General features: G+C 28.1%; 1 protein-coding gene across 2 annotated transcripts in view; it reads left to right on the top strand.

Annotated features, from left to right (window-relative positions):
- The window catches only part of LOC107437109 (EBF transcription factor knot), a 220,687-nt gene extending 202,148 nt beyond the window's left edge, over positions 1 to 18,539 (top strand). Inside the window, exons 9-14 of one of the 2 annotated variants that reach the window (XM_071187401.1) lie at positions 4,577 to 4,719; positions 8,501 to 8,627; positions 11,145 to 11,233; positions 12,642 to 12,810; positions 15,160 to 15,333; positions 18,295 to 18,539. In XM_071187401.1, coding sequence (XP_071043502.1) covers positions 4,577 to 4,719; positions 8,501 to 8,627; positions 11,145 to 11,233; positions 12,642 to 12,810; positions 15,160 to 15,333; positions 18,295 to 18,398 — 806 coding nt within the window. In that variant the 3' untranslated portion in view covers positions 18,399 to 18,539. The remainder of the gene's footprint in view (positions 1 to 4,576; positions 4,720 to 8,500; positions 8,628 to 11,144; positions 11,234 to 12,641; positions 12,811 to 15,159; positions 15,334 to 18,294) is intronic. The other variant, XM_071187402.1, reaches the window with a different exon arrangement.
- Positions 18,540 to 19,256: the final 717 nt, after the last annotated feature.

Raw genomic sequence — 19,256 nt, forward strand, 5'->3', positions numbered from 1 at the left:
CTGGTAAAATTACTTTAAGTTGTTGAATAAGCATTATATAAAGTTAATCTTTATTAAAATCTACAAGGACAGCAGGCCTAGCTTTTAAATAAAATCCACCGAGGGGAATTGACAGTATGTGTAGAATATAAATTTTCAATGAACAATTTAACATTTATATAAGTTTCGACTGCAGCATAATCTATTCAAACTACATTTTACCGTGGTGGCTCGGAGGACAGAGAGCTTGCCTCCCAATGAAGTTACCCGGGTTGAATCCCAGTGATGGCTGTTTAATACGAAATCTGCCCCTGGCTAGCACCAATGATAGTGTTGACTTAAAATATCCTCAGTGGTAGACAGATTACGGGTTATAGACCTTTTCCGTCAGGCTAACCGTGAGAGGTTTTCGTGGTTTTCCTCTGTTGTAATGCAAATTTGGGTTAGTTCCATCAAAAAGTCATTCACGAAGGCTAGCTTGTCCCAGTACTTGATCCAGGAGTTCCCTTGTCTTCTGGATTGAGTTTAAAATTACAAGGAGTTAAACCTTGGTAGTTGTAAACTCAAAAATTATGCCGGCTGTTCAGTGACGGTAATAAAATAAAACTGCATTTTCATTTAAGTTTTACAATTATAATTTATTTTTTATCGTACGCATTTATAGAAATATTTATTTTCATAAAGGAAAAAAAGTTATTCAAATTAAATTTTTTAGTTATTTTTTTAATTTTTTTTATTCAATGGACGTTAAAAAAGGAAACTGTACACTAAATACATATCTTGTTGGTTTCAAAATCCAGAAAAGTTAATGTACTAATGACTAAATGGCTAATAAACCATTTATAAAAATTAAATTTCTATATTCATTTTCTTTCTCCGTGACAATTTAAATCAGTAATAAATTATTAAAGTCATGCGCTGTTAACTTTAATGGACTCTATAGGTTAAGCAATGGATTTTTTAATGGCTTTAATGTGCTCACGAAGCTTGTCTAGACAAAATTAGTTAAATTAATATCTTCCAAGTTAATGTTTCTATAAAAATTACAGACTTTAATGCTGATGGAGACATGATAAAATGAAGTTAAAATAAATTTTATCCTCACACAACGGAAACATACATAACCTGTAGGATATACGATTTAAACACACATGCACACAGTTAAATTGACCCCTTGATATTTCAAATTGGGAAGATACCCTAAAAAAAAAGCAGCAGCAGTTTTCAATAGCAAAGAGCTCTTCGAAGTAAATGTTCAGTATCTTCGATCAGAAACATTCTTTATTTTAAAGTTTATTGAATTCTTACTAGAATCGTATTATTGAAATCTTACTATTGAAATCTGGTCTAATTATTTAAAGGTCGTTATGATAAAAAAGACTATTTTTACTGTGCTTGATCACAGTGTTGAAATTTTCTAGCTAGAGTTTGAATTGTTTAAATATAAAGATGCCAAATTGTGGAATTGTGAGCTGATATTGTTGTTCACACCGAAAACACAATTACTACTAATTTAGAGAAAAACTAGGGATTACTTAACATAAATAATCCAGGAACTCCAGAGACAAGAGAAATATCCAATAATAATTATAGTGATATATAATGAAAGAAGCAAGCAAAATATAAAGTTGGAAGATATAAAAAAAACATTGGCCTACTTAGACTGTTTGGAAAGTTTTAAAAATTATCCTTACATTAAAATTACGTTAGTTACGTTAAAGTTACGTTAAAATTACTTCTCATTATTAAAAAGAAGATATCAAATTTACAACGAAACCCTCTTCCTCTCAAATAAAATGATTTAAAGAGAACAGTTAATGCGAAATTTTATGAGCAAAAGTATATTTTCGTGCTGTTTTCGTCGATAACACTATTTCTATCGAAATAATTTAAATTTTAGTCATATACTAATTTGGCCTGTAAATTCAAGATAAAATTTCTTATAAAGTATTAAGTGCTAAAAGAAACGCTGAAATTCTGGAAATAAAATTTCATATTATCTTTCACATATTCATATTATCTTTATAATTAAATGGTTAGTTGAAATTGCTAAATGATCATAAGACATGGCTATCCTTCTGATATTATTTGCTAGCTGGAATTTATTCAAAAAAAAAAAATGAATAAATAAATCAATAAATCCCTTAAAGAAAAAGCGTGTGAGGTTTAAATCAACAAAAATTGAACTTCAATTGCTTAAACGATTTGAAAGTCCCATTGAAAAGAAAAATGAAAGTTAAATTTTTAATTTACGTCATTTCTCTTTTAAGAGTCAATGCTTACGGTTCGTCGAGACCAATTCCTCCCGGAATGCTGGGGCGGTTAAAGACGGGGTTGCACAACAACTGAGGAATGTATCACTTAGATGAATGTAAGAAAGGAATGGTAGATACTAGTTTTTCATTACGACAAAATCTTCTCAATTAAATTTATCTCCCCTAAATTGAAGCTCTCTGGTTCGATTCGCATTGAAGAAATTGCTTGGAAGGAAGTCAGAAAAAAAAAGGGAAATAGGGGGGGCTTAGAAATTGCAAAGCCGTATATAGTTAAGAGTAAGGGAAAAAGTGACTCTGCAAAGATGACAACGTGGGACCTCGAAAAAAAAAAGGATAGTAACAAATAAATAATAAAAACACGACCAAGAAAAATCAGAGATTTTCGCCAATCAACGACGCAAGGGAGGGTTAGAAAGGAAAAAATATCCCCGGCTTGAGGGGTTTCCGTTAGAATAGAAGGGAAAGTGAAGAAGAGTATGTACATGCGAGGAGGTTTATGGGGGTCGCTTTGCGGGGGCGGGGGTTGAGGAAGGCGTAGAAGATTGAGGGTGGAAACAGGGCTAGAGGAAATGAAGAAACGAGGATAGTGGGAAGCTGTCCACTGAAGGATGAACAACATCCAAACTGAAGGAACGAAGGAGAGAAATAGAGAAAGATTGGAAGAGGAGACAAAAAAAGAAAAAAATAACCATAAAAAAAGTTGTTTAGAAGTTGACGTCCGGTTTTTGGATCGATGAGTAAACGTTGACAGCAGTAAGACTGCCTTTTTTGGGGTATCGAATCACTACGAAATGCCTTCGGAACTCGATAATAACGAATTAAGTGAACGTCCGCACGAAATTCGAAAAGAAGAAGATAGAAAAATGTAACTCTCGAAAACTTTCGAATAATAGCTCGGAAATGTTGCGGTGACCGATTTTCATTTTAGCTGCAGGGATCTTTTAAAAATTTTATAAAGCTACTCTGAGGGGTAAGGAAGATCTGAAAGAATAATAGAACAGTCTAAAATACTGTTATTCTTACTTTTAGATTCGTTTTTAAAAAAATATTTTTTATCTAACTAGTGAAACTTTGCTAAACGCATTAAAGTAACTTATTTAATATGCCACAAATCAACAAAGAGTCTCAATTGAAATAAATGAACATATTATTTATTATTTACATCCATTAAAAATGTTTAAAATTTCACAAAAAAATAACCTTTTTAATCTTAATATCAGTTTTTCTTACGTTAATTAATTTTAAATAGGTAATTTGTATTTCAATGACTATTGTTGTATAAACTGCTCTACATTTATTAAGGCATGGTTTACTAAAGAAATACTTTTAATATTTAAACCAGTGGTTCCCAATTTCTTACGGCTACGGAACCCTAAATGGTGAAGCATCTTTTGGTTTAACCCCAAATATATAAAGGAAATTTATTAGCAACCATGAACATATTAACTAAAGAACGATTACAAACTATTTTGATAATATTTAACGTAAAGAAAGAATTTTTGTTCAATAATCGTTTAATCTATAAAACTTTTAAAATAATAGATTTTATGTCATGCAGTTAAATTCGCAGGCCTAGAATGATATCTAATCTTGCTCTGAAGTTGTTTTTGGTTCATACATTAGCTGAAAATGAATAAAATTAGCTGAATTATAGTTTTTGAAAGAAAAAAAAAACTTTTTGCAAACTTTGAGAATAGTTCTCAGAAAATAATTCGTTATTTTTTAATTTGGCTATTTTATTTGAAAAATTCGACGACAAATACTGATGCAATTTTTAATAAATTTTGTCATTTCCTTTTTTTTTTACTGGCATTTTACTCAAATAATTTCATTAAAATAACCAAAATGTCAAAGAAATTATGTCTTTTCGTACTGATGTAAACATAATTACAAGTTTAAAAAATTATGACTGATTAAAAGAAATTAAATTCTAGGAACACCTGTAACCCTTTCACGGAACCTCAGGGTTCCACGGAGCGCTATTTTGGAACAGCTGACCTAAGGGATTTATCACCTTATCAAGGTTGCATGAAATTTGAACGATATTAATAGGAACTTTTATTCTCATAGTATATAACAGCGGTTTTCAAATAGTGTTCCGCGGAACCCTGGGGTTCCGTGAAAGGGCCACAGAGAGAGGTTCCTAGAGTTTAAATTTTTTGAATCAGTCATAATTTTTTGGGGATTCCTTCAAAAGATGCTTCATCCTTTTGGGTCCCGTAGCCGTAAAAAATTAGGAAACACTCATAATATTTTAATACTACTATATTTATTGCATAATATGGATATAGTTATACCACAGTGCTGTAACAAGTGCATAGTTCATTTTGCAGCGACGCCGTGTATCAAGGCAATCAGTCCTAGCGAGGGATGGACGGCTGGAGGTTCTACAGTCACAATCATAGGTGATAACTTTTTCGATGGGCTACAAGTAGTCTTCGGAACGATGCTGGCATGGAGCGAGGTGAGATTGCATTTTGTTTAAAAGTATTTGTCAAAATATCTTGACTTGTTTGTCAAATTAAACTTTTTTAAGGACAAATATACTAACTATTTTGACTAAATGATCAGATTTTTCTGCTAAGATTCTTCTACACTGAGGAAAAAAAAGTATGGTCAGAATATAGTAAAATTTGCCATAGTTTTGGCTTCATGAGAACACCAATAAAGCACGTTTTTTTTCACCGAAGCGAGTTGGTAATGATTTTTGGTAAAGTTAACAATAGAATATGGTTTTATTGCCGTACTGTTTGGTAGGAAATGTGAAATTTAGTAATTTTTTTATGATACCCCAGAGCACTGAATTTGTAATTCAATTCATGGCACAAAAAAGAGCATTCGATTCAATTCACTTTTCAGCTTTGTATTTTTACTAAATGCGTGAAAAAAGAATCATTATTTCAAAACCAGAATTTTCAGTGAACCATTAACAAACGAACGGAATATCACCTAGTGAATGTTTTAAATACCGTATAATTTGATTTTATCACTAGCTGTGTCATTACTGTAAAAGCATTGTGATTTTACAGGAACTTTTTTCTCCTTGTAGAAAGAATAATGGAAATTCGATTGTCTACATATCATTTATTTTACTCTCATATTAAATAAGATTTGGGGTGAAGAAAACAAAGTCATTTAATCTTCCAGTAATTTTATAAAATTTAAAAAAAAAAGTAACAACAAAGGTAATCGTTAATTCGAATTATTTCATAAATAGTGTTCAGTAAGACAAATCTAATTTCAGTTGATTGACAATTATACTACTTACATTCGTTTTTGGAAACTTTTATTTTGTCATCAATCATGAAAAAAAAAATGGTTGCGAAATGGGGAAAAGAAATTATAATTACAATTTTGCGACAAATAAATAGTTTAATAGAAACAGTTAGGCAAGTTTTTAATCTGAAATAAATATTTTATGTGTTTCTTTGAAAAGGTTTTTACTAAATGTCTAGATGAAAAAACTGAAAGTATAAGTGCTTCTCCAGAGAAAATGTTAGTTTGTTTATTATTAAAAACATATAATTTCTTAAAAATTTATATACATATATTTACATAGTATTATTTGCATAGTTGATTAAGTAATTAAGGACATTAGAGAAAATGTAAATAGTGTTGACGAGAGTTTTTAATCTCTTTGAAGGAATAAAGAGGAATAGAATAAAATATTTAATTTTCGATCCCTCCAGACGTTTCTCTTTTATCTGGACAGACAGCAGTTTGCAATTGGTTGAACCTAACAAGTTTTCCATTGTCTTTCGGGCTTAACAAAGAGTCTCGCCCTTAGCCTTTAAAGCCGTATGATCATGTTGCAAACAACCTCTTTCGCAATGCGATCATTAATACTTCAAATTGTATTAACTCCAACCACTCCTCCACTGTTGAGCGATCAACTAGCAAAGAAGTTTCCCCAATCAACCATTCTGGGGTTCCTGTCGGCAAAAGGAGCTTATTTTGTCGAATGGTATTTAACCTCATCGACGAGTCTGTTGCTATTTGACAGTCGCTGCTCTTCTTCTTTCTTTTCATCTGCTTCATTAATTCAGAGGCCTCGACTTAGCTTACGGCTTCCTATAAATGCTTAATGGACGCAACTAGTAATTCCCTTCATTCATCTGCACAATATCTGTTTTGATCTTTCTCTATGAAATTGCTACCTTCTATCGATTTGTTAATTCTTTTACTCTTTCATTTTCAAACTTGTCTGATTTGCCTTGCGTTATTTTGCAATATTGTTAATGGGAAAAAATCATTCTTCAAAATGGCGAGTTTTGATTTTTATCCTATTAGTGTCAGTTCAATGAAAATCTAGAAATAAAGACAATCGAAAATTTAGGAAGATTTTAGGCAATTGATAGTTGGTTTTAAGGATATTTAGAAAATATTATCATTCTTGAACTTGACTCATTTGCCTTGCTTTATTTTGCTACTGTCAATAGAAAAAATTATCTTCCAAAATGGCACATTTTAATTTCCCTCTTATTAGTGTCTGCATGGTGAAAACCTGGAAAGAAAACTATTAAACTCAGAAAGTTAAAAAGATTCTGTTAAATTAATGTTTTATTTTTAGATGTTTAGAAAGAAGTTTCATATAAGAAGTCTGATTTAGATTGTGTTATTTTGTTATGGACAACAGAAAAAAAAACATTCTTCGAACTTGAGTGCTTTAATTTTCATCCTCATCAGTGATAGTTCAATAAAAACCTAGTCTGTTGCCATGGCCTTGTCTGTTGATGAGTCTGTTGCTATTTGACAGTAGCTGTTCTTCATCTTTCTTCTCATTTGCTTCATTAATTCAGAGGCCTCGACTTAGCCTACTGCTTCCTATAAATGCTTAATGGACGCAGCTAGTAATTCCCTTGATTTATCTGCACAATATCTGTTTTGATCTTTCTCTATGAAATGGCTACCTTCTATAGATTTGTTTATTCTTTTACTCATTTTCAAACTAGTCTGATTTGCCTAACATTATTGAGGGCATTGGGAAAAAATCATTCTTCAAAATGGCGTGTTTTTATTTTCATCTTATTTGCGTCAGTTAAATAAAAACCTAGAAATAAAACTAATTAGAAAGTTAGAAATATTTTGGGCAATTGATGATTGGTTTTAAGTATGTTTGGAGAGTATTTTCATTTTTGAACTAGGCTCATTTATTTTGTTATGGTCAATGGGAAAAATTATCCTTCAAAATGGCACATTTTAACTTTTTTCCTATTTGAGTATGTATAGGAAAAAACTATTAAACTACTAAAGTTCGAAAGATTTTTTCTAATTAATGTTTGATTTTCAGATACTTAGATGTTTTATTTTGTATTGTATTCTAAATCATTTAAAGTATATTTACTTTATAATTATGGACAACAGGAAAGCCATTCTTCAATCTTGAGCGTTTTAATTTCATCCTTATTAGTGAACGTTTGATGAAAACGTAGAATTTATATACTATGAAAGTTTGAATAGTATTTCGCAATTAATGAATGATTTTTAAGATATTTAGGAGACTGTTTGACTGTTTCTTAAGCAAAGCTATCCGTGTTTTAATTTTAAAGGAATGCCAAATTTTTTCTTCCGATTTTTGAAATGAATTTCATTTGAAATTTAATTTTCAGTATTACTACTCAATAAGAATTGAATACACAAAATTTTAAAAACAAATTTCTCATTACATTTTTGCGACTTTTTTCTATTCAATATGCATTGCTCGAAAAATAAAAGTACCTGAATATATAAAGGAAACAATGTTTTAGTAGTAAAATTCCAATTTTCCAGCAATTAAAAAATTTTTGTAACATGAAAGAAAATACCAATGCGCTCCTTAATGAATGTCTCATTTATGAAGTATGCCTTAAATAATTATGAATACGTTATAAAATATGATTCATTTAAAGTATGCTTATTTTATAGTTATTGTATAACGGCAAATGTTTCTGTTTTTCTCTTAGTGTTAAAAATGCTTAACGATATGTTGTAAATTATGCTGCATTTGTTATAAAATTAAAAATAAATTTGTTATTAGTTAATAAATATGTTATTCACAAGATAAAAGTATGTTTATGAAATACCTATCAAAATTTACTTAACTTCAATTACTAACCTATAATTAGAATTTTTGCCTTAGTTAAAATTTTGTTATGACATTTAGGATAATTCAATAATGAAGATATCTTTTTTCATCTTACTTTATAGCACATAGATTATTACTTTAAAGATTTGCAATTATTAACACTGAAAATTTTTTATTTTAGCTCATTACATCACACGCTATCAGAGTTCAAATACCACCTCGACAAATTCCAGGTGTTGTTGAAGTCACGTTAGCATATAAATCCAAACAATTTTGTAAAGGAACACCCGGAAGATTTGTATATGTTGGTAAGTTTCAACTTTACATGCTTATCATTAATAATTATAAATTATTAATCAATTATAATTAATATTAATAAATACTGTCTATTTAAATGACTACAATAATAATATACCTAATTTATAAAGTAAAAAAAATAGCCATTTTTGTCATAACATTTTTTAACGAAGTTACGAAGCTCTAATAGTATATTAATAATTTACTAGTATATTACATTAAACATTTTTCTGAATATTTATATATTATTTATTGATTTATTACATATTGATTTATTATACTATGTATTTATGCTGCTAGATTATATTCTATATTTATAGCATTTATTATAATTTAAAACAATTTAACTCTAAGATATATTTTGTCGTAAATGTTAGACTTTAAGTGTGGTTAATTTCATTGCTTTCCTTATAGAATTTTAAGAAAACTGCTTACAGCATAGATATTTAAAGCATAGATATATATTTAGAATTCAAAATAAAATGTGTTATGAGTTTTCGCGCATACTCTATCGGATCTAAGTCTATGTAGATTTAAAACGATTCTATAAATCTGCTCTAAATTTACATAGATGCATGCGATCAAAACCTATACAGATTTAGAACCCATAGATTCTCATTAACAAAGATATAATTCTATCAAATTTAAAATTAGGTCATTAATTAAATATTACTTTCCTCTAAATCTGCAAAAATGTTTATTTATTTTAAGAACCTATCTATTAAAGATGTTGCTATCTGAGTCATTTGTAATATTTAATTAAAATTTTAATTCTGTTTTCAACAGCCTGAATAACTTCTTTTAAATTTTATTAAAATCAATATATTTTGCATTTAAAATTTAAAAAAAAGACAATTTTTGTGCCACCGAAGACGTTTGTTTTTTGTAACTTTAATGCCCTGCGTACATTTGGCGAACTTTTAAAGCAGTTTCAGTGCATGGAAATATTTATCACTGCATCAAACAATAAAACATTTTTCTAAGCAATTTTCCTAATTGGGAAAACTCTTAAAAAGAATTATAAGTAAAGTTAATGTTTATTGACGTTTTATCTAAATGCTCAGGGGAATTTTATTGTTTAGAGAAAACATGTGTAATTCCATAACTTGAAACATAAATTGAACTTAAACAAATTGCTTAATTTCTCATAATTTAAAAAATGAAATCATTAAATCACGCTATTCTAGGAAAGTTTCAAGCTTAGCTGGGTAACATTTTATAGAAGATTGGCAGTTTGACGGATTTGGGCACTTTCCAACTTCTTAAGTTTTGATAAAGCATCCCGATTTTTGGTTTAGCTCCAGACAGTTTTCCAAGTTGTAGCTACAACTGGTCCGATATAATCTATCTCCAAAGTCGTTCTATCTGTCATCATTTGGAAACTTTGGTCGTAATTTCTCTTGGAGAAAAAGAAAGATGCCGCTCCCCCTTTAACTCACTAAAATGTTTTCTTAGTAGTAAATCTTGGCTATGTCTTTGCAAAGTACTTAATAATGGGTTGAAGTATATAAGAGTTGAAAGATAATTTAACTTTGAATGAATCTGTTCATAGAATCATGACATAGTGTCATATAAAAGCTTTATTTTTATCACTGATAATTTTTGATGTGAGAGGTTGCTTTAAACTATTGCCAACGAGTGGTTAAAAAAATGTATTTTTAAAAAAAAAACAATTATGTTGAGAAAAGTTTTTACTTGCCTTTTAACCCTTTGACGTATAATTTTTTTAAACAAATTTTTCATACTTTGATTTATTATTTTGTATATTATTATTATTTCGAATTATTTCAATTTAGGTCAAAATACGAGAAAAATATTAAATTTAGCAATTTATGGTTAGCAATTTATTAATTTAATCAATGTATGGTTATGAAATACGGCATAGAATTCCGTTTTTTTTTCTTAATTTTTTTTTCTGCTTTTAATTTTTTATTCTGTGTTAAAGGTAATATCTTTCAAAAGCGGCTCACTTCCAAAACATTTTTCGCAATTTTTATTTATTTGCAGTTATTTAGATCCAAGAGAAATAATTATTTATCAGTGAAATTGCTCTAATTTACAAAATAATTTATTAAAAAAGTTTTTAATATGAAAAAAAAAATCAAACTATTTCTTTTGGATTTTATATTTCAATATAAATATAATTCCGATAATCAAAGAGACGTTTTAGAAACTATTAGACAGTTTTTTACGATTAAAAAAGGACTAAAATATATTTTTGCTTGTAATTAGAGCGTCAGAAAGAAAAGCAACACCGATGTCCACTTTGCGTCAAAGGGTTAACTATTCTTGTGTAAAATTATCGAAAATTCGAATGTATTTAAGATAAAATAATTGAAGATTTTAAATTGTAAGGAGAACAAAATACAAGCTTTACTCTGTCTAAAATGATGCTTTATACCATCGCTAGCATTTTTAAAGCTTTTTTTTCTGTAGAAGTATATAATTAAAAAAATAACTAATAATTTTAAATTTGTTATACATGTTTTTAGTATAATACATAATATTAATATGAGTATTTTTTCTAGCTTTGAGCGAACCCACCATAGATTATGGCTTCCAAAGACTCGCGAAGTTAATACCACGGCATCCTGGTGATCCAGAAAAATTACCAAAGGTACGTGCATCTTTAAAAATTTTATTCGATGTGAATTAAGATACTAAGATAATATCATTTCGATGAAACAAATGTCGCACATGTGCTTTATTTTTGTACTATCAATACGTACTGATAAAAATATAAGTGAATAAGCTTCTTGAAAATATGCCCTAACAGTAGAAAATTTGACCTAAATCTAAAATATCTTACAGCCTAATGTTTTACAGGGCTTTTCATATTTAATGGTAATATTTTTTATCAGATCAATATTTAAATCAACGTGCAGCTTTTATGATAATTATCAATCAGTGCTCATATGATAATTATCAATCAGTGCAAATATGGTAATAAAAATTTATCACGAAATTGTTTTTGATGAATTTCAATTTTGCCTCGTGTTTTTGAAACAGGTTAAGAGCATTTAGTGCTTTTTTTTAAAAAAAATTAAATCAAAATGATCCTTATGGCAAAAATTTAAAATTTTTCAGCTCATATTTCCATGTTTATGCGTTTGCTTAATTATTTTATTCCAAGACAAGCAGTGAATTATTCCAGAAAATAATAAAGACTAACTTTTCTATTGACTTGCGTGCATAGGCTTTTGCTGAACACTTAGAAGATTTGTAAAGTTAGCCATTGATACGTCAACACACTTTTTGTTTTATTCAAATTTTAGAAAATTATTTATTTTTCAAGAAAATTATTTACGAAGTAATAAATAACTAAAAATAATGAATCCAATTAAATATATTCTAAATAATTTTTTCAATCCAGGTTAGTTGGTTAAAAGTTGATAAAAAGTTGATGTGATTGGAATTTAATTTACCACCTATTTATTTAGAATACTAAGAAAAAACTACGCGTTTATATTAAAAGATTACCTCTGATTCATTTTTTTATATGTTTATACAAAGCAGAAAATATTTTTTGAATTTTTTGATTTATTTCCGAATATTATATTTAAAAAAGTGTGACATAACTACATGTGATTTTTTTTTTTTTGGATGGCTTTTTGATGTTCGTCAAAAAATTAAGAATTAAAGTTGGAAGTTTTATTCTCGTGTCTGAATAGCGTTTTTTGTAGTAACTTGTAGCTCATATATTAATCAGTAACCATGTCTGTCAGCCAAATAAAAAAAAAAGATTAAAATTCTGTTCTGTATGTTGTGTGCGCAAGGTTTGAAAAGGTTATGCGATAAAATTCTTAAAATGTGATAAAATTTTTTAAATAAGGAGTTGACAATGGAAAGAACTTTAGTATTTAGAAGGACTAATAGGGACAGAGAAAGAGAATTTTCTTTTCTTGGTAAAATAACTTAGAAACCATCTTTAATTCCTTTTCAATGTTAACTCCTCACAAATGTAATACGTACTACTGTATATCAAATATTTTAAGCTAATTCAAAATAAATTTATTTTATTTCAGGAAATAATTCTTAAGAGGGCGGCGGATTTAGCCGAAGCTTTGTACAGTATGCCACGAAATAATCAGTTAGCCCTACCTGCACCAAGATCACCAGCCTTGAACAACGCTGTCGCCATGTCCGGCTTCAACGCTTATACAGGTCAATTAGCTGTCAACGTTCAAGAGAACGGTAGGGACCCATGGCCCCACGTTCACAATGCCTACTGCCACTGTTCAGGCAATCATTCATGTTTAGGCGTGCATGAAAATTCCTTTTGCATGTTTCTCAATTTCTAATTTTTCTCCTACGGTAGCATAATTTTAAAAAAGGTACTTCATACATATTTCTAATTGAAAAAAATTAACTTTTATAAATTAAAATACATTTTTATTTGTCGGATATGAACCAATTTTATGATTGCCTGCGCATGAACATGGTAGATTTTGTGATTTTATTCTATCTTCTTTTAATATTTTTTTTTTCCAAATAAATAAAATAAATATATTAATTTATTAACAGAAATTTAATATTAAGTTGGTAGAGAAAACCAATATTTTGACTAAAATTTCAAAGTATTTAGAAATCAAGAAAAATTTAAAAATTATGCATTGAATTCTTCCAGAATGAATCGAAATAAAAATAATATTTACAAAATATAAAAATGTAAAAATAATATTTATTTCAGAAGTATAAATTTTTAAAAAAAAATTATTTTTGAAAATGTATATGCATTGTTTATTAACGTCTTTGGTTATAACGTAAAAATATTGTGACGGAAATTTAAAAAGCTTTAAATCTATTTCAATATTACAAATAACTAAAATAAGACTTGTTGAGAAAATAACGCAAAGCGTCTATTCGAAATTTTTAGAACATCTTTCGAATTATGAAATTTTTCTTGAATTTTTTACACACTGTGAACTAGAGCTTTAAGTTATTATTTTTATTTCTGTAAATTGTAAAAAAAAATAATTTTGAAGTCTTTTAGTGAATAAAGTTAATTAATATCATAAAGTTAAGTTTGAGAATAAAGTTAGCGAATATTGCTGAAAGAGATATTGCTGAAGAGTTTGATTCAAATATTAAGAAAAATAATAATATTTGATTTTCTTCGTATTCAGTAAACATGATTTGTTTTATAACAAAGAATTCAAATTTAAATAGTCAGTGCACAATTTTCCAATTTTTCTTTCAGAGTACGGATGATTTGTAAATCCTAGTTTTTTATAATTTAACTTAATAAACCGATTTATATACTGCCCGAAATTAATAAAATCAAATCAAAATATTAAAAGATATAATTAAGAGTAATGGACAAATAAAATTATTTAAATTTAAAATTATTAAAATTAATTTATTTATGTTATCAAGCTCTAAAAAAATTAAAGTAGGTTTTATTTAATGGACTAACTCAAGTTTTTCTTATTTTCCTTGCTTGTTTTATTATAATTTTTATTATAACTAATTTCTATCTTATATTAATCAAAATAGTTTTAAATATTTCCTTTCCTTTCTTTCATGTGAAATTTTCCTTCTCCATTATAATATTTAATTTAATTTCATAAGTAGTAATAAACAAACTGCTCATAATTAACATGTCTTTATAAAATAAAATATTTGATTTTTATAAAATTTTTTCTTTAATTTTTGCAAATTAAAGTTGAAAGTTTTTAAAAATATTTTACTATTATAAACAACAAAAAAGTTCTTTGTTTTAATAGAATCATTTGTAATTATTGTTAATCATCAAAATTATTACAAGTATAATGCATTTGGGGGGGGGGGGTGTCTTATCCTTAACTTCATAACCGAGAATTTAAATTTTTTCTCTGTGTAATGCAAATGACTAAAATGATACAAATTTTAATAGGCCTGCAAGATATCAAAATAAACTGCATTAAAGTGCATTAATATTTTGAGTTTCCCAATATACAATAATATTTAAAAATACTTTATAGTGTATTTATCTATAGCTTAAAATTATAAACTGAAAATATTTCAATTATTTATCTATTTCATAATATGCAGAGCAATTTTTTTCTTTCGTTTTTAGACCAGCCGCGTTTAATACGTTTAATATGTTGAGCAGCGGTTTTTTCTTTTTCCACTTTTATTTCAAAGTATTTAAGTGAATTTTATTTTCAAAAAAAATAATAGCGACCTTTTCTATAAAAAGCTAGTAAAACTATTAAAAGGCTAGAAAAAATTGAGAAAAATGCACATATTTCAATAACAATATTCTTATGTACAATATTCCTGTGTAAATATTATGCTGAAATTACTACATTCAAAACAATAGAGTGCGTGGGAAAATATTTTCTCCAACAAGCGTAAATACCACAATGTCAAAAATATATTAAGTAACATACATGCATACCTGAGAGTGGAAAGCAATAAGAAAGGAACGCCAGTTTATATGATTAACTAATATTTATATAATGTAAATAAATAATTCTTTTTAGATCATAATCTTATGATAAATGATATTTTTGAGAGATGTGTTTAAGAAATTTAGCTAATAAAATTAAATTTTTGTAGACTATGGAAGGACGCAGAGCAACAGTGTGTCTCCAAGAGGCTATGGCTCTAATGCGTCAACGCCGCACAGCGCAAACGGCAGTTCCTACAGCACCACAGCAATGAATGGTGGTTATGGCAGTCCGCCGAATCTAGGCAATATGGCCGTACCAAGTTCTCCGGGTCTCTTCAATGGTAATGGCTTTTGTTTAAAGTTATTATAGATTTTTATTACTTTAATTTACTTATGAAAATTTTTATGGTCAGTCACTAATTACAACGTATCATCCTGACACGGCAAACCACCTAGCCCTAATTATCAAGACTCTATCTTATTACGGCCTCTGCAGAAATTTTATATAATTTTGACTCTGGTTAGCAAAATGGACGGTGCCTGATCTGCTACCCCTTCTATAAACTTTCACACTACAACCAACTAAAAGACTTTCCATCACAACAGATTTTACGTGCATTTTGTGTGTATACACGTCGGTAGCTTAATCGGCTGCCACAATCGAACTCACGACCTCCAGTTCTTCATTAGTGGTAAGACGTCTTTACCAAGTGCCCTAAATTAAAACATGGTTATTAGATAATTACCACATGAAAATTAGAAAATAGCATCCAATATATATGGGGTTCATATTTAGTCCTTATAACGGCTGTAAGTTACAATGTGCTATTTTTCGAAAAATAGAATAAAAAAGGTAAAACGGTAATATTTTTAATAACTAACTATGACTGAACAATTTATTTCATATACATCTTAACAAACTATTGTAACTATGCTTAGGAATTTAATTTTGAAATTTAAAAAAATATAATTCTTGTTTTTTTTCTTCCTTAGCTCGTAATCTACACAAAGTGGTTAATGCAGTTTTGGTTTAACCACTTTGTTAATAACGAGATCATCTATTCAAATATAATTTACTATGTTTGAATAGTTTTATACATTTTGAATGAAATTTAAAGTACATTTTCTAAAATGTTTGATAACGTTTGCAGCTAATAGTGACATATATATTATATTCAATTTTGATTTTATGATTATTATTTTAACAGTTTTAAACGAGCATTCTTTTGCAGTTTAAAAAGTCTCATTTTTAGTGAATGCATCAAGTTGGATTTTCGAAAATGTTTTCAAATTCATTAAAATAATATGTTTCTGAATAGAAATTCTCCTATCTAACTGAACAAAAGAACTTCGTAGCAAAAATTATGTATCAACTTAAATTTTTTATGAAGGAACATAAATTTAATTTTTGTTTTGAAGTTATGATTTCTTTAAAAGATTTTTTTAGGTAAATTATTATTTATACTCAAATTATATTCAATAATGTCAAACTGCAATTGCATTTTCATAATTCTGAATGAAATTATAACTAATCACATAATTTGCGTGAACAAATTAAAAGTAAAAAAAGGCACTTTTTTATTACTCTTTAAATGCAACAGAAAATTGTAAATATACATACCTACCGAAATGATTTTGCAATTATTAACATTACACACACACACATATATATATATATATATATATTTAACAAAAGCTCATTTATACACGATTCACACAGACTCAGTTTTTGAACCACACAGGTTTGCTTATACATTTCCAACTGCCTCTTCCTTTGCATCGAAATAGTGCTAACGGTTTAATTACGGAGGGAGCGACATCTATTAGTCTTTGTTGGTTTTCTCTTACAGAGGTTGTTTCGTTTGTCACACACACACACACATATATATATATACTTAACCCTTTCAGACAGAGATTTTTTTTGCAGCACAATGTTTTTTTTTTCCATTCATAATATTACGAATAAGTTTTTTTTTAAAAATCTGGACTCACTTTTTGCAGTTAAGCCGTGAGACATTGATGTCCCTTTAGCCTTTTTGAGTGACTAATTACAAATGGAACTTGACTACTGAGATATATATAGTTTGCCTATAGTAAGAACTTTCCTTGCCTCAAAGTCTTAGGTTGTCTGTTGCTAGGGAAACATGAATAGCGCATTTCAGAGAGGGGAGCTTCGATAATAGGTTATTAAGGAAGTTTACCAGATTGACTGACTCCAGCTGCCAGTCGCAGACTTATTTAATCTGATTTAAGAACATTTNTATATATATATATATATTTATATATTTGTTTGCAAATAAATTTTTTATTAAGAATGAGTAACCTATTATATGCTTGTTCGTTTATACTAAGAATTTTGTCGCACACTTATAAAAACCAGTCTATAAGCAGAAATTAATAAGCAGAAATTAAGAAAAAAAATTCATGCGGAAAGTTATGTGAACATGATTACTACAAATTCCATATTCTGACAATTAAGTATTTATATGACTTTTATGTTCGCATAGAACTCTTTTTAATGATATTTTCCTTTTAATGTTATTTTCCTAATGTTATTTTTTTAATGTTATTTTATTTTTATTCGCTTATTATTTATGGTATTCTATTAATATTCTATATAATTATTGATGAACGTTTCGGTACTGACTTTTAAACCGGGAAGTTATACATGTAAGCTTGCATTTTTTCTGAAAAAAATATTAATTGAAAAATTCTGAACCTATTCACAGAAATATACAATAGTCATAAAATGTAAACATACATACAAGTAACAGCTTTTTTTTTAATTATTAACTTTTTTCAATTATTGTATTAATTTTATATTATTTTTTAATTTTTAATTATAATTTACTTTCTTACCAAACATTTTTGATGAAAATTCTAAATATATATACTAAGAGTGATGTTTGGAGAACTCTCTTTACCAATTCATTTAGAGAATAATATCATCAAAATTATTTAGTCTTAATTAAATAGTTTTTGACCATTTCTAAAAATATACAACAAGAGCGATGTTTGGAGTCCCTTAAACAATTATTTATCACTCAAATTACTTAGTTTCATTTAAATTATGATAGACAAAAATTCTACAAATATACATCAAGAACGGAAAACTCATTTAATCAAGGCGTGAAGACAATCATTAACACCCCAATTGTCTAGCTTTATTTCAATAATTTTTGACAAGTATTCAAGCAATGTATATCCTGAGTGGTATTTGGAGAACACCCTGCAAAACTTTTGCACCATTTTTGGATAATGTTTTTAAATTTTTTTATTAATTTTTTTTCGTTTTGTTTTAGGAATGGGAAGTATAGTATCCTCGCCTTTCGCAGCCATGAACCCCTTCGCGCTACCAACGTGCAATGGTCAGTCTTATGGTAGCTCAATAGTGACATCTAAATGACGGTGGAGTTGTGCACCTACAGACTGGAGGTTGTAAATCAGCCTATTTCCCCCCAAATTGGCTTCTTATGGACTGTCGTGGGTCAAGTGCACCTACAGAAAGAATGCCAACAGATTCAAGACACGAATGCTAAAATAACTGTATTGGTTTATCAAAATACAAAAACTGATTTGGACATTCAAGCAAGTTTTGTTTCTGTGGCAATCAAAAAACAGCCTGTTCTGAAAGCTCGGATGCAAACAAAGAGAAGTGGACTTTTTAAAGTTATATGTTTTATTAACTTTAATCGCGTTAAAAATGTTACAATGAAAATAAGTATTAAGAAGCTGTTCGCACCATTTCATTTTTGGAAACATTATTCTTGTTCTTTAATTATAGAATATTTTTATTCCATTTTAATATAGCTTAAAAACAACGAATTTATTAGTTTCTTAAGGCGAAGAATTTAAGTTTCAATTTAAATTATTACAAGTTAACTTACAATGCTAAACATTTGAAGCTATCCCTATAACGTTCTATTAATTTTAATTGTCATTCTTGTTTTAGTTTTTTAATTACAAGAGATTAATGCAAATTTGCTTGCTTATAGATCCAAACTTACTCAATTAATTTAAATATTTAAAAAATTTTAAAACTTCAATTATTGATACAAGTTATGTTAGACCTCGGATACAAAAGAATGAGTTTATTTCTTTGCTCGTGATATTATCAATATATTTTTTCACCTAGTTTTATTTATTTATTTATTTATTTTTGTATATATAAATATATTTATCATGAATTATTTATTAATGTAAAATTTCTGTTATTTATAATTAAGTGCAATTAGTTACACTTTAATGGAAAGATTTTTGTTTT

Source organism: Parasteatoda tepidariorum, chromosome X1 (genome assembly GCF_043381705.1).
Source record: "Parasteatoda tepidariorum isolate YZ-2023 chromosome X1, CAS_Ptep_4.0, whole genome shotgun sequence".
Classification (NCBI taxonomy): Eukaryota; Metazoa; Arthropoda; class Arachnida; order Araneae; family Theridiidae; genus Parasteatoda; species Parasteatoda tepidariorum.